At 42.3% G+C, this 15,492-nt stretch overlaps 1 protein-coding gene across 1 annotated transcript; it reads left to right on the top strand.

Annotated features, from left to right (window-relative positions):
* Window positions 1–1,233: 1,233 nt before the first annotated feature.
* On the top strand, window positions 1,234–15,230 carry LOC106924087 (chondromodulin). Its single transcript, XM_014997613.2, has 7 exons — window positions 1,234–1,381; window positions 1,512–1,652; window positions 5,563–5,703; window positions 6,150–6,263; window positions 11,197–11,347; window positions 11,790–11,902; window positions 13,557–15,230. Exons 1-7 carry the CDS (start codon window positions 1,310–1,312, stop codon window positions 13,779–13,781), a joined length of 957 nt encoding a protein of 318 aa, XP_014853099.1. The 5' UTR covers window positions 1,234–1,309; the 3' UTR covers window positions 13,782–15,230.
* The last annotated feature ends 262 nt before the right edge of the window (window positions 15,231–15,492 follow it).

The raw sequence follows: 15,492 nt of genomic DNA on the forward strand, positions 1-15,492 counted from the left end.
ACTACAGGTCTCCAAACATGAACGTCTTTGGATCTTCAAACTGCAACCTGATTATTGTGTTACTTTTGGAGTAATAGTTTCCTCCTTACTGAGTGGCATTCAAGCCTAACTGGACATGTTTCAGTGTGAATGATGACGCACGCCGTCTTACCAGCTTCGGCTAGCATCTTCTCCAGGTCTTTGGTTTTTGTTCTGGGTTCAGTTTTACTAATTTTGGGCCAAATCACTTTGATCTGGCCCAGATCAATGTGTTTACACTTGCATATGACCAGATGAATGCGACATTGTGAGGAGGGGAAAGAATATTTTCACCATATTTAGGGTAGAAATACTTTTCTAAAACACTGTGAGCTTCCAGATCTTCTCATTACTTCAACAGAACCCCATTTTTTATTTATTTATTTATTTTTGTCCACATGCCAAACGCACACATAATCCCATCATTATCATTCATGGATTCAGGGCATGTTTTATTAACAGCAAACGCTGCGGACGCAGGAGGCGGTGTAGGAATGTGGCTCAGCGAGAGAGAGAGAGAGAGAGAGAGAGAGAGAGAGAGAGAGAGAGAGAGAGAGAGAGAGAGAGAGAGAGAGAGAGGACAGCTTTGGCTCGTCGCCATGTCCATCAAGGAGGAGGAGGGAAAAAAAAAACTGCGACATTCCGCAGGAGTAACCTTTGACCTGAAACAGTAACTACTCTGGGGTAGAGCTGTGCAAAGTTATGAAAACGGAGAGAGAAAGAAAGAAAGAAAGAAAGAAAGAAAGAAAGAAAGAAAGAAAGAAAGAAAGAAAGAAAGAAAGAAAGAAAGAAAGAAAGAAAGAAAGAAAGAAAGAAAGAAAGAAAGAAAGAAAGAAAGAAAGAAAGAAAGAAAGAAAGAAAACACCCCTCCTCCGCTATCATCACGATTACTGTGAACAGGTCCAAGTCGGCAGCGCTGAGGTTGTCATAAGACCTAATGATATGAAATCCTGCGGATCAGACTCATGTAAGTTGCATGAGCAAAAGCCTATGGAAGCTTCAAAGGGGAAAAAATGGTTAATGATTTTTCTGGAAGAAAGCATAAAAAAACCCTCTGAGTTACATTAATGTCTTCTCTGGCTGCTAATCAGCTTGAAGTTACAACCTGAACTTTACCTTTTTTATTAAAAGTTCTAAGAGCTGAAAATGCTCAGCTTGGGCTAAGGAGTAAAGTTTGGCCAAGAAGTGCCCTCCTCCTTTTCTAAGAGAGAGAGAGAGAGAGAGAGAGAGAGGATGGGGGGGATTGAGTGAACTGGGGCTTAAAAAGGTATTTGTCTGTTTGGCTCCAGTCATGGCCGGGAGCTCAGAGAAAATACCCATCGCGACAGCGGAACCAGAGGACCAGCATCACTTCATGCCTCCGGTGAGTTGCTTGGTGCAAGACGAAGCCGTGGCACCCTGCTGTGCATCCCCCTAAGGGTGACCAGCTCAGTCAAACCACAAAAGTCTCATGTGTCGTTTTGTTTTTTGTTGCTCGTGTCGAACCCGTCCAGGCCTACTCTGCCGTGGCGGTGAAACCGGCCTCCACCGGACGCCTGCTGAAGGCCGGGATCGCCGTGCTGGTGACCGGAGCCGTTCTGCTGCTGCTGGGAGCCGCCGGCGCTTTCTACTTCTGGAACAACAACGAGAAACACGTAAGAGTGACGTTTCACACCTGCGGCTCTGTGTGCGGGAGAAACTCTCAGCCCGCCTGAGACGTAACGTGGGTCGATGAGAAAGACGATAGAGAAGATAGTGCAGTCTGATGAGAGGTTCTGGTTTATTATTGTATGCATATTGAAATGTGTTCGTTAGCATTAAAGGACACAGACTCTTTATCTTATGCTTCGTGTCTTTGTTTACAGGGTTGTATCCAGTGGTTCTTTGGTTGCTGCAGGTCCATTAAAGCACAGATTTAAAAAAGGGAGGGATGTGACTAATCAGTTTGTACCAGTAGAGCTCAAATACCCCCAAACTCCTCTCTCCTTCTCTATATCCACTTAGAAAAATAAAATAAAAACGACTCTCTTTGGAGAAAATGGCAGTCTAGAAAGACGTCTGTTGAATATGTTCAAAATGGAGGAGGGAAAAAAAAAGCTTATTAGTCATCGGTGTTAGGATGTCCAACTTGTTTGAATTAAAGTCCCAGCAGATCAAAACAGATGGAGGAGCTCAATTTTTTATTTTATTTTTTTTTAAATTGTTGGTATTTAGGCAAACGGAGAAGTGTAAATCATCCGTGGTACAGTGTGAGGCAAATGAATGGAGCCATTGTGCTGTGGGATCCTGAACTGGTGCAACAGGGGGAGAGGAGTGGGGCGAGGGGCCCCTCTCTCTCTCTCTCTCTCTCTCTCTGGTCCCGCCGAAGCTCTGGGGGCAAGAGGTGGAAAACAGGAGCGGCAAAACGTGGTCGGCGGCGAGCGCGCTCTCTGCTCCTGAGAGACTGGAAGGGTCTGTGGCGAGGAAATGAGACGAGACGAGATAGACGGACGGCCAGACTAAACCGAGTGCGGAATGCGTGTCTCAGAAAGAGGATGCGAGGAAGGTAATGTGGGACTTTTGTGGAAAAGTGTCAGGTTTAACTCAGAGAAGGGCAGAGGTGAATGTGAGAGAACAAAAAGACACTGTTGACCGTCCAACCTTGCCAGGCAGACTGAGGAGTTGGGTTGGTATTTTGGGTTCTTCTTTAAACATTTGCGTACAGATCTCATTCGTGTCTCGTCCGTTTTGGCGTTCCACTGGGTTCTGCTTTAGGGCAGTCGCTGTTTCTGCTCCCTCTTGGTTTGATACTGATATCTTTTAAGGATATTTCCAATCACTAGCTGTGTTTCCATTACATTAGTGTGCAAACCTTTGTTAATAATCCACTAATATAAAAAAAACAACAACAACACAATTTAGTAATTGCGATGTTTCCATTAAATAAGAAACCCAATTGAAATCACAGTTTGCCTCAAGATAAGTTATTAAATAAATCCCATGCCCTCATCCTCGTACCACTTCCTGTCCTTGGCTACATCCATGTACAGAAAATGTTCCTGTCCCTTTAATTTCGGCGTTCCACAAGACTCTGCTTTAGGTCTTTTCCTGCTCTACCTGCTCCCTCTCGATCCGATACGGTCACTTTTTAAGAATATTTCCCATCACTAGACGAGTTGTTACAAAAGAGCACAAAACTATGTTGGCATTCTGCTGATGTCAAGAAAACAAAATTTCGCCATTGTGGTGTTTCCATTATATAAGAAACGCAATTAACATTACCCATGAATACATTTAATCACACTAAAAGTCATTAAAAAAGACAAAAATTGCAGTTTGCAAGTTTGTTCCTGCTGGGCCCCTGACTGGTCTTCATGTAACTCCACTTCTAATGTGTCTCCATCGACTCCCTGCTGATTCTCTGGTGCATTTCAAGACATTGGTTCTGAACTGTGGAGCTCTACATGGACACACACTGATCTACACCACAAACTTTTGCATCCCTGCACCTCCATCAGGGCCTTGAGGTCCCGTGAAGTCTTGCCGATTGTCCCCCCATTCAAGCCTAAATACTAAAGCAGACAGAGGTTCCTCTCCTGTGGCTCCAACTCCCTTCCTCCGACACCAGTATAATTTGTTTTGTGTATTTATTTTGTTTGTTGAAGGACTTTTTTTAACTTGTGGGTGGGTTCACTCTCAGGACCCTCATATCTTACCTGCCGGTCTGAAACTATGCATGTCGGCCACAGAGCCTCTAAATATCCCCACACCTTCTGGCCTTTCCCACGTTTTACGATACAACGACACAGTTCAGTATGAATTTGTAAATATTTTATGCAGTAGATCAACTGAAAAATGTGCGTTACAGTGAGGGAAAGAAGATTTTCAAATATGTTATACCAAAATGAAGCGAAGCATGGCCGACTGAAGGTTTACTGACTTCGCACATCTAGAAACTGAATACTTATATGACAGCAACGTAGACTAGAAGTAACATAACGACATAATGAAGGGCTTGAGTACCGGTTCTCTGGGTATATACTTGATTTTAGAATTAATGGTAATTAAAAAAAAAAAAAAAGTAAATTTTTTTGATTATTTATAAAACACTTCGGATCGGCATAATGAAGCTTCCAGGGATGCGGGTGTCAGCTCAGCTCCACGGTTGCTGTAGCAACGGGAGGAAACTTTTGCTCCTAGAGTCTAAGCAGCATTTCTCTGACGAAGAAATGAACCCGTAATAACTGGCTGTCTAATGAACTGAGACACGTATAGGGAACAGTCACTGTGTGTGTGTGTGTGTGTGTGTGTGTGTGTGTGTGTGTGTGTGTGTGTGTGTGTGTGTGTGTGTGTGTGTGTGTGTGTGTGTGTGTGTGTGTGTGTGTGTGTGTGTGTGACCTTGCACTACCATGGTGCAACATTTGTGCTAATTATCCGTTTAAGACACAAAGTACGTAGTGACAGGTCTGGTGAAAAAGAGATTGATTGTATGATATACTGCGGAAAAATAAAGAAATTAGTTTCTTTGTTCTTCAGAAATGAATGGTGCCGTTTCCAGGGTTTCACCTGGTGGATCTGCCACTCATCATAAGAAGAACTTCTCAGTCCAATGAACGGTTATAGACGGCATAATGAGAAGCACTGATGTGATGGCATGTAGAAGGCGGCGGGTCGGAAAGAGTAGCAGCATCTTAAAGAGACAGAAGCCCAATTTCAAGGGGTCAAATTGCAAAGTCAAATTTCTTCTAAGTCATGTTTGATAGATACAGCATTTTTAGACCTGGAGGTTACATACATACTTACTTGATAGTGCTATGAAATGGCACTGTGCAGATGGAAAATACATAATAGTGCCCCTTTAAGAAACAATGAATGCAAGAGCATAGCATTCACAGATACTGACCAAAACTGTTGAAATTACAAAATCTTACCAAGAATTTTTTTGGTCTAATTGTTTTGTGAAAATATCTTAGTAAACTTGAAATAAGACTAAACAAACTTACTAGTAACAATTTAGCAAGACATAGAAGCTTGTTTGAGTAAATAATTCCTTAATATTGATGAAAAACTATTTGATCCATAGGCAGATAAATTAACTCATAACAAAGAGAAAATGTCAAGTTATAAGACAAATAATCTGCAAAATGGAAAAAAGTTTTTTGTTTTTTTTAGCAATATTAAGGAATTACTTACTTAAAACAAGTATCTATATCTCATTAAAAAGTCACTAGAAATCAACTTTTGTCAAGTTCACTAAGATATTTGCACTAGAAACTAGACCAAAAATACTCTGTAAGATTTTGCGTTTTTGCAGTGGAATAATCTTCTATTACATGGACTTTGTTCTTGAGATTCTCCAAAGTCATAGTTTATCATTCCGATAACGAGAAGCGGTTTAAATTATGCATTAATTTGTGCTGCTCGGTCACATTAAATCCTCAAAAATAAATAAATAAATAAATAAATAAAACCTCACCGAAGTTTGTGGTAACGTAACAAAACATGACAAAGTGTGTGGAGCGCGTTCCTTGTGGCTCATCGTTTGCGCGCGCACGCGTGTGTGTGTGTGTGTGTGTGTGTCCACAGGTCTACAATGTCCACTACACCATGAGCATCAACGGCAAGGTGGAGAAGGGCTCCATGGAGATCGACTCCGCCAACAACATGGAGACGTTCAGCACGGGCAGCGGCGCCGACGAGGCTCTGGAGGTCCACGACTTCGAGATAGTGAGTTTCATGCGAAGCGATTGGAGAACATCGCGGCACCGTTGGCCGCGTCGGAGGAATCAGTGAGATTGGTCGGAACGACGGCGGCTCCTCTCGGGGGTCGGGGGAAGATTGGCTCATTAACCCGGTGGAGGAATGAAGAACAAGTAGACATCGGATCCCCTCGGGAAAAAATCAGTGTCAAGATGCGTCGGCCCTCTGATTTCCGGCGCATTCAGACTGGTGGTTTTTGACCTTTAATTAAAGAGCCCCAATCAAGCTAATCAGAGAAGTGCGGCGGCGGTTGACGGCGCTGAATATTAAAATTTTGACCTTTAATCACAGTCCCTTTGATCCTTTTTTTTCTCATATATATTTGAAGTTGTGCACAAATGCCTCAGATCTGGAGTGTGACATTATTGGTGAGGTGAACAGATATAAACTCGCGCTTTCAAAAACTTTTTCAGGGAATTACAGGCATCCGGTTTTCGGGGGGAGACAAGTGCTTCATCAGGACCCAGGTTAAAGCTCAGCTCCCAGACGTGGAGCCTCTGATCAAGGACCCGACCACATTTGAACTGGTGAGATGAATTTCTTTGTGGGGTTTTTTTTTCATTTGCGTACTTGCTGCTCTTTATCCCTGCAATGAGCTAAAATCTGATGAACTGTGAATTTCTTTTGCTTTGTCAAAAAACAGACGATAAATCATTTATAACTGATTGTTAACATTTTAGCTTGAATTTCCTCTGTTGCAAACACATCTGCTGGTTATACTGTGTAACCAACATGTTTCATCCGTTGTGAAGAGACGGAAACCCATCTGACAAGAAGTATTTAGTCAGATGTGTGCCCAGCTTGTGCGTGATCGGCTTTGTCTTTGTTCGAAATGCTTTTTCAGCCTTTGTTCCATTTATTCAAGAGACGGAAAATTATATCTGTAACTCCTCAGCCTAATTATGAATCGTGCTTTGGTTAAAACCAACCCAGCCGGCAGCACAATCGTCTAAAATGTATTCAGTTCTCTGTGCCGCTCAGTTTGGAAGCTAATGGTTCCTCTGCAGTGGTGATGTTCAAACGTTTTGCTACAGGGGCCAACTTAAAAGTACTTATAATTTTTTTTTTCACCCCCCCCCCCCCAATTAAAAACTGTGATTCAGATTCAAATTTTAATTAATTTCACCTACACTTTAATTGAATAAAGTACTATTTTTTTTTGTAGAAAGGGGATGTAGAAATCATAGTAGCTCCAAAACAGAAAAATTTTCCCATCATGCAGTTTCCTGATTTTTTTTTAGGTTTGAATGTTTTCTGTTTTGTTGATCAGAGCAGCAAGAATTGAGATACAGTCCCTCCTCCCTCGAAACGCATGCATGAGTTGGGAGGAGAAACTGCCTCTGTGGCATCGACCTGACGGAAAAAGTCTTCACAGTTTGCGTCCAGGATGTGTGGGGTCTGCAGAGATGTTAGCAGCTAGCCCTGCACAAGTCCTGGTGTGCAATGGAGCGTGAGGGCTGTACTTACGAAAGATTTAAAAAATGTAATTACAAGAATAAAGTGTAAATTATGAAAATACGTCATTAATATTACAAGAATAAAACCATAATATCATGAGAATAAAGCTGTAATATTAAGAAAGTAAAGTTGAAATAATATGAGAATAAAGTCGCAATAATTTAAGAATGAAGTTATATTTTGAGAATAAAGTTGTGCGAGAATCATTATGACTTTATTCTGGTGATTTTACAACTTTACTATTGTAATTGTATGACTTCATTCTCTTAAGTTTATTATTTTTATTTTCTTTGCGTGGGTCTAACAGTGTCGTCCTGATGACCAGCAAGTTTTCCGACATACTGTGCTTATCTAACCTTTTCTGATTTCCCAATTGGAAACAACAAAACAATCCAAACAGAAAAGTGAAAGGCTGCCCAGCGGTCCTGAGTTTAGCATCTAACATAGCTACTGCACCTTAAAAACACTGTGGAAAATGAGAGGTAAAATCTATGTATTTATGACTTCTGAATAGCATTAGCTGTTAGCATTAGCTCTCCTTCTTACTGAAACGTGAATGACAGTTTGGTCAGCTACAAGGTTTTTAACCAGGGGTGCACCGATTTATCATCCAGCCGATTTATCGTCCAGCCGATTCCCTTCATTTTGGGAGATCGGTAATTAGCCGATTTTTACATATGAAGCCGATCTTATCTAGCTTGGCAAATGTGTAAAAATCAAACACTGTCCTCTTTTACTCTCTGGTGAGAAAGGTTTGGACTGACAGATCGGCCCTCCAAATCATGTCTGCACGTTCACAATTAACAATAGTGACCCCACAACAACTTTCTTGCTATATTGAGCAACATTTCAGAAAAAAAAAAAAAAAGTATTGGAATCGACAGATTAAGCTTTTTAAAAGATCGGTAATCGGCGATCGTGCAGCCCTATTTCTAACCCTTAGCGCGTGTTTATGTGGAGCGTTGTTGAAGTTTAAGGGATTAATAAATGTAGCCCGTGTCGCACGCTCGCAATTACAAATCCTAAAGCTCCTCACAGGTATTTATGAAAACTAATTCTCTATACTTAACATCACTGCTCTAAACAGCTGCCACTTTTTAATTACCGCTAATGCGAGCTCAGAAATTTAAGCAAGTCACCTATCAGGACCACACAGGTGAGTAGTGACAGCTTGCGAGGGTAACACACACACACACACACACACACACACACACACACACACACACGCGCGCACACACACACACACACACACACACACACACAGGAGGACTTGCACGTCGTGTGTGAGGATTGTTATCACAAAAACACACCACAGCGTGTGATTGCTCAATTGAGGCCGCGTGATAATTAAAATCATTTAGTTCTGGGTAAGCCTCGCATCCGCATAAATCCGCATCAGCACCAGCCGCTTCCCCCGTCGACGCATACGCGCACAAACACTCCCACGTGAACGCAACAACAACACAATTAATTATCACGCAAGGCTGCTCTTATTGCCTCTGTCTGCCCCATAAACGATCATTTATTTCACATTTGCGCTCGGGTGTGTGTTTGCGTTATTGCCTCATAAATGATCGTGGGTGCGCCGCGCGCGTGTGTTTGTGTGTGTGTGTACGCCACGTGTGAAGCCCGCGTGTGTTTGGAAGACATGGAGATGTCGTTATAATGGTTGCTGCAGGCTGGTCATTTGCTATAATTTAGAATGATGGGAAATATGGGTTAGATAAGCGCACACACACACACACACACACACACACACACACACACACACACACACACACGCACACAAACCCCCCTCCTTGATCCAGTGGGAGCGGGTCAGATAAACTCTTATCAGTCAGACGAGCAGTGAAGAAGGACCCCCTGCTTTTATTTGTCCCTCCAGCAAATTATTTTGAGCTGGGGAAGAAAAAAAAGAAAAAAAAAAGAAGTCATTTCTGAACGGTTCCCTAAACGTGACTTTGGTTGGTGCAGTGCAGCCTGTGGGCGAGATCATCCCAGCAGACTTTCCCCTCTTCCTCTGCTGCGGGCCGTGGACACACACAACACGTATGTTTATGGGGCGAGACCTCATTCGGATCTTAAGCAGACTCCCGTCCATGCAGGACGTCAAATCTCTTCACCGCTGCCCCCCTCCCCCCTCCGTCGGATGCTGACGAGAGCCGACATTAACGTGTGTGCGGCCAAATGTCAGCGCGAAAGCAAAAATCTACATATTGCAGCCTGGAGTGCCTTCGGGCTTGACTTTATAATCCCAAAACGGAGCGTTAACGGGGCGCCGATAATGAGGATTAGACTTGGACATGATGCGGAGAGTGTGGGTTATTTAAAGGGGAGTGACAAGATACAGAAAAACCCCGGCAGCAAACTATTGTTTTGTTCTTGTAATGTCTGCTTGGGAATGACTTTAGCAGTGATACACCTTAAAATATGTACTCGTTGTTTTTAATGGGATATTTGCTATAGACCGACACAAAGCCAGTTCATAATTATGGAAGGAAAATGAAACGTGGTTTTGAAAGTATGTGAAGGATGACACTGCAAAAAAACACAAAAATCTTACCAAGTAGTTCTGGTCTGGTTTCTAGAGCAAATATATTAGTACACTTGAATTAAGATTAACTTTTCAGCAAGAACAGGTGCTTGTTTTAAGTCAACGATTCCTTAATATTGATGAAAAAGTACTGGCTTTAATAGTTTGTCATCAACATTAAATAGTTGACTTACAAGAAACTCCTACATCTGACTGAAAAACTTATTTTAAGTTAGTTTAGTATTATTTCAAATCTACTAAGATATTTGCACTGGGTAGGATTTTGGGTTTTTGAAGCGTAAATAAAACTCTGTGCAAAAAGCAAAAAAAAAAAAGGCTTCATAGTTAATTAGTTAATTAGGCTGCAGTATGTCCACTGTGATCGTACTGAAGGACTGGGTCTAATTCTTTGTGTTTCCACAGATACATTCTGTTGACCTTTCTGCGTGTTTCTTTCCAAGTTCAGCTCTATTTTAGATGTTTAAGTAAATGTGCGGCTGGAGTTTTTAATTGCCTGAACTATTTGTGATTGCCACTCCAGATAATTAACAATAGATGTTATTACCTGTGGGACCTTCTGGCATCCTGGAGGCGGCTGCCTCTGCAAAGTGTTGGCAGCTACCAGGTCTGAGAAGTATAGGCTGAAAGACAAACAGAAACATATACTGAAACCTTAAGCTTAATACGGATTCTCACATAAACATATTCCGTAGCAAGTAATATAGTAAGTTCATCTTAAGTAAATAAATGCATAAACGTTTCACTTTATTTCTTGTGCTGTAAATTATTTGAATGGTCTCTATATTTGTTACCCAGTGTGACCTTGATCTAAGGCAGGTTACAGCTTTTATTTTCCCCAGATAAGGGGAGCTAAATGTTGGCTAAAACTATCGAAATATCTAAACCTGTTAAACTACAAATATGTCTATTTCCAGACCAAGTAATATTGTGAATTTGTAATGTATACACAACATCTCTGTAGCTATGAAACATGCATGCTTCTATGAAAAATTCATGAAACTCTTACTAAACAAGCTTCGACTCAGCCGCCTTAGCATAATGCATCCATATTTTAGCTATGGAAGCCATAACAACCGGAGTCCGCGATAGCGGAAAATTGGCCAATCACAGACGAGCTATTGTTTCTTTTTCTACACTTTGTTCATTATTAAACACGACATAATGAGTTGATACTTGACAGATTGATATTTTGAGATCACAGACAGCTACAGGTGTTAATCATCCCCACCCCAAAAACCAGCATCGCTACTGGCCCCTGAATGGTCCGCACATGGGACGTTCAGTGCAGCTAATGACGTTTTGGCGTAAATTCGACGCCATATTTATGGCAAGAAATTGAAGCTTCCGTCGTGTAGAGCAGGTTATCCAAAGACGAGGAAGAACATACAAGTATACAGAGACGACTGGCTGTGGCTCTGAGTGCGTTTCATTTTTATTCATCCCTGCAGGGCGACGAGGTGATGCCTGCCAAATTCGAGGACGATCTGATCCTGGTGGCAGCAGGACCGCCTCTGTCCGACTCCTCCTTCCTCAGCAGCAAGATCATGGACCTGTGTGAAGATCTGCCCATCTTCTGGCTCCGTCCCACACACTCACCCGGTATGCAAAACAACAAAAGACGAAAAAACATTTCAGATCTGACACAGAAAGCATTTGAACAGTCAAACAGAGTGCTTACACAGAAGAAAGATAACATGGGTCAAATGGGTTGAAGTATCTTTCTATTTAACATCGCTGCCGTTTGATCTGAATTGTGTTTTGAAGATTCCCAGAGAGCGTGAATGGAGAATTTTTAGCATACACTGAGGTCAAAAGCTATATATATATATATATATATATATATATATATATATATATATATATATATATATATATATATATATATATATATATATATATATTAAAAAAAGCATTTGTTTATCTTCCCACATCATCTGATGATCTTGAAGTCCGCTGCCCGGGAAGCGGCCGTGCGACATTAGTGCCACTCCGCTCCTAAATTTGGCCCGCTGTCAGATAGTGACGCTGTGATGTGTTGCAGGCGGCCAGAGGAAGAGCAGAGCCGCTCCTCGCGAGCGCCGGCAGGCAGCTGTTCCGGTGGAGCACGAGGACGAGGACGGGGAGGCGCAGTTCAACCCGGAGAACCCCTATCAGGTGAGTCACACGCGCTCCCTCCGCGGTGTTTACATCCGGCCGGAGCGCTCCGAGCTGTCCGTTCGGATACGAGGGGCGCTACCTGAGAAGGCCTTTTCCCCGTGGAGAGTTTCTCACATCTACGGGAGCCGCAGCAGATGCTGGGGTCACGGTGGAGGGGCTCGGCACGTCACTGCACATCTTTTAGTGTATGTATTTTCTCCGCGCGGCTGTCTAAAGCTTTCCTTTTCAGGAATGAGGCTGTATGAATAATTTCATCGCCCTCAACCCCCCTGCATTTCTTCTCCGTGGCCCCCGCTGCCCTGTTTAAACAGCCCCCATACTGATACAGAGGTTTTTGAGTATAGCCAAAAATTGTACTCAAGAGTTGTAGTGCTACTTCAGCGTGTTTTTACTTAAGTAAAAGTACAAAGTACCTGTCCAAGAAAGTACTCAAGAGTAAAAAGGAGTGTTTTGTAAAAGAGCATAGTTTGTAGTAACTGATCAAAGTACGAATCGTTACCCTAACCCTGGGCCTAACCCAGACTAAAAGTATCTGAGTAAAATATGTTACGTGGAAATTTTGGTATTTTAAAGGGGCAATGTTATGTGTTTCCTAGTTGCATAGCGCCATTTTATAGTGTAATGTTAACTTGAGTTGCCATAAAAATGCTGTAAATATCAAATATGCCTTAGTAATTTAATGCTTTAAGATGGTGCAGCTGTCTCTTTAAGAAACTCCTCTTTCTGAAACTCCATCTTCAGGTTAATTGCTCCTCTATTAATCCTTTAACATTTTTACCATTTCACTAAGAAGTAGCTCCTATATTGAGCTCAGATGTGCAGTGCCACCAGGTGTTTGCTAATGTCTGTTGGCTAGTCTTAAGGAGCTGAGTGGGCGTTATGGAGGAGAGCTTGGAACTGCAGCTCTGAGGAGGAACTTTGTTGTTGAAGGCGGGGCTAGGTCCCCCGCCGCAGGCGTTTTGCACAATTGAATGGTTGTCATGGAGATTAAAGGATTTCTCAAACATGCATGAAAGAATCAAGACAACACTCCAGGTATGTTTTTGATTATGGAACAACATCCAACAGCTAAAAAAAAAGTAGATTTTATGTAATACTGCCCCGTTTAAAGACCAAAATGAAAATAATTCATGTAAATAACATAATTAAATCAGGCAAAATTATTATTCCAAATCAATTTCTTTGGAAACATTAACAAAAACTTCAGGCATGTGTCCGATGGATGTTTGGTTGAAACGTGTTTGTTCTTCATTCAGTAAAGTTACTCACAGTGGGTAGAACATCCAGAAATTTTACTCGAGTGAGAGTAGCGATACTTCAGAGTAATATTACTCAAGTAAAAGTAAGTGAGTAAATGTAGCTAGTTACTACCAACCTCTGCCTACTTACACATCCTCCCTTCCCTTCCAGCCTCCTCTCCTTTCATCACAGCCCTGACAACTGCAAGCAGGGTTAAACTGAAAACTAACAGGGGGTAAAAAAAAAAAAAAAACACATGTGACCTCCCTGCCTCCCAATCCTGCCAGCTGAAAAATCCATATTTAACAGGGCTGAAATGAGATCTTTTCACTGCTAAACATGCCCACGAGGAAAACGAGCCACTCAAGTCTGACTGCTTCCCCCTCTCTTCCCCTCCCTCCTCTCCCTGCAGCGAGGACTGGAGGGCGAGCAGGGCGCCCCGGACATCGACCCCATGCTGGACCACCAGGGCGTGTGCTGCAATGAGTGTCGCCGCGGCTACACCCACTGTCAGAGGATCTGCGAGCCGCTCGGTGGCCACCAGTCCTGGCCGTACCACTTCCGAAACTGCAGGGTGGCCTGCAGAGTTATCATGCCCTGCAAATGGTGGGTGGCGCGCATCATGGGGCTGGTGTAAGAAAGCCACCAGTACTCGCCCGAGATGTAGCAGAGCCCAGGAGGGAGGGACGGGGTTCAAAGGGAGGTGAGATGAAGGGAAAAATTATAAAAAAAAAAAAAGAAGAAGAAAAGAAGGAGGGGGGGGGGAGTTACTTAATAACATCTACTGTAGGTAGCTAAGTCTAAGCAGATTTGTTCAAAAGCAACTTGCATTAGTAGCTGTGTTTATGAATTCTAGATGCATATAAAGCTGATCTGACACTGAAAGGCAAACGCAGTGGCGGCACATCCTTTCATGCTGTTAAAACACACACACACACACACACACACGCACACACTGCAGCTACTAATCTGGGGTCTTCTGAGCTAGAGCGCAACATGCTACCTAGAAAACAGAGATGGTGACATTACTTCATGTAGACGCGTAGGAAAAGCTTGCATTAATAGAGCCTGTGATTTACGTTGCCTAAAATTCTGTACATAAATATCTACAAAGGACTCCAGAAGAAGTCGGTGGATTTGCAGAACCGTACATCCGGAGGTTTCCGATGTTGAATAAGAGAAACTTCGATGCATTTTATTGGGATTTTATGATTTTATGTGATAACTCGGCATGAACAGGGTACATGGGCAGAGTTGGAGGGAAAGGTTAAATACAGGATGGTGGAAGAAAACCTGTCTTTGGGTGGACCGCCCCTTTCTAAAGCCGCCCTGCGTCACTGCCCTTATGAAATCCTTCCACTGGAAGCCAGAGCTGCATATGGAAGGATTTGGTTTAGAAATTTAAAACAAGCTGAAGTTCAATCGGTTTTAATCACAAACAATAAAAACAGAGGTGATATTAGATTGGCTACAACTTTCCAGGTGGCTCTGATATAGCAATAAAAGATTAAAAGGGATCAACCTTTTCTACATCTTGGTGACCAAAATGCTAACAATCAGGAAAAGAAGTCATTTATGGCTCTATCGTAATCAAAGCAGTCATTACAATGTCACTGTTTCTCACTATTGGTCAGATTCACAGATGCACTTTCAAGCCAGAACGCCCAACAGATAAAGCAAATAGATGTAAAAATATGAGATGTCTGTAGTATCCCCACAGCATGACGCTTCCACCACCATGTCAGGTAAATTGAAGGTGACTGATTGTACTTGTAATAGGGTGTTTCAGAGTAAAGACACATCACACTTTTAAGATTGTTAAAAAAAAAAAAAAAACACGTTTCACTTTACAGCCGTGCGCCTTTTTGTTGAATGAAAACCCAAATAAAATCCATTGGAAGAGGTGAATACTTATGCCTGTTGACATTTCAGATAAAATTAGCTTCAACTCTTTTCACGAGTTACCTTTAACAAAACGATGTGCTTTTTTCCCTCCAAATTTCCATCTAAATGTAGCTGTACCTCCACTCCAAACTTTTCAAAGTGCAATATCATGAAATAAAACTTTTTTTTTTTTTTAAGTAAACTTCTAGGTTTCAAGCGTCTTTATTCTGTTATAGATCAAAAGAATATATGTTATCTGATCACACGTCTTGCGTGTGTCGCCGGGTTCCTTCAGTGTTCTCTGAGAAGCGTCTCATCTGGTCCCTGCTCCAAAGGCCCCAGCAGAAAGTTTTTCCAGAGTTCTTTAATGTGAGAGTCGAAGATCTAGAACTCTTTAATGAGACTAAAGACTCTGCAGCCCGTCACGCTCCCAGATCTTACCCACGATGCAAAGCGCTTAGCTC

Source organism: Poecilia mexicana, unplaced genomic scaffold (genome assembly GCF_051168715.1).
Source record: "Poecilia mexicana isolate PSO_F unplaced genomic scaffold, ASM5116871v1 scaffold_17, whole genome shotgun sequence".
NCBI classification, from domain to species: Eukaryota; Metazoa; Chordata; class Actinopteri; order Cyprinodontiformes; family Poeciliidae; genus Poecilia; species Poecilia mexicana.

Excerpts from the sequence above, each read along its gene's own strand:
- LOC106924087 (XM_014997613.2), top strand. The coding sequence starts at position 1,310 with ATGGCCGGGAGCTCAGAGAAAATACCCATCGCGACAGCGGAACCAGAG. Across the intron at positions 1,382-1,511 it reads AGCATCACTTCATGCCTCCG|GCCTACTCTGCCGTGGCGGT; the intron begins GTGAGTTGCTTG and ends GAACCCGTCCAG. Across the intron at positions 11,348-11,789 it reads CCGTCCCACACACTCACCCG|GCGGCCAGAGGAAGAGCAGA; the intron begins GTATGCAAAACA and ends GATGTGTTGCAG.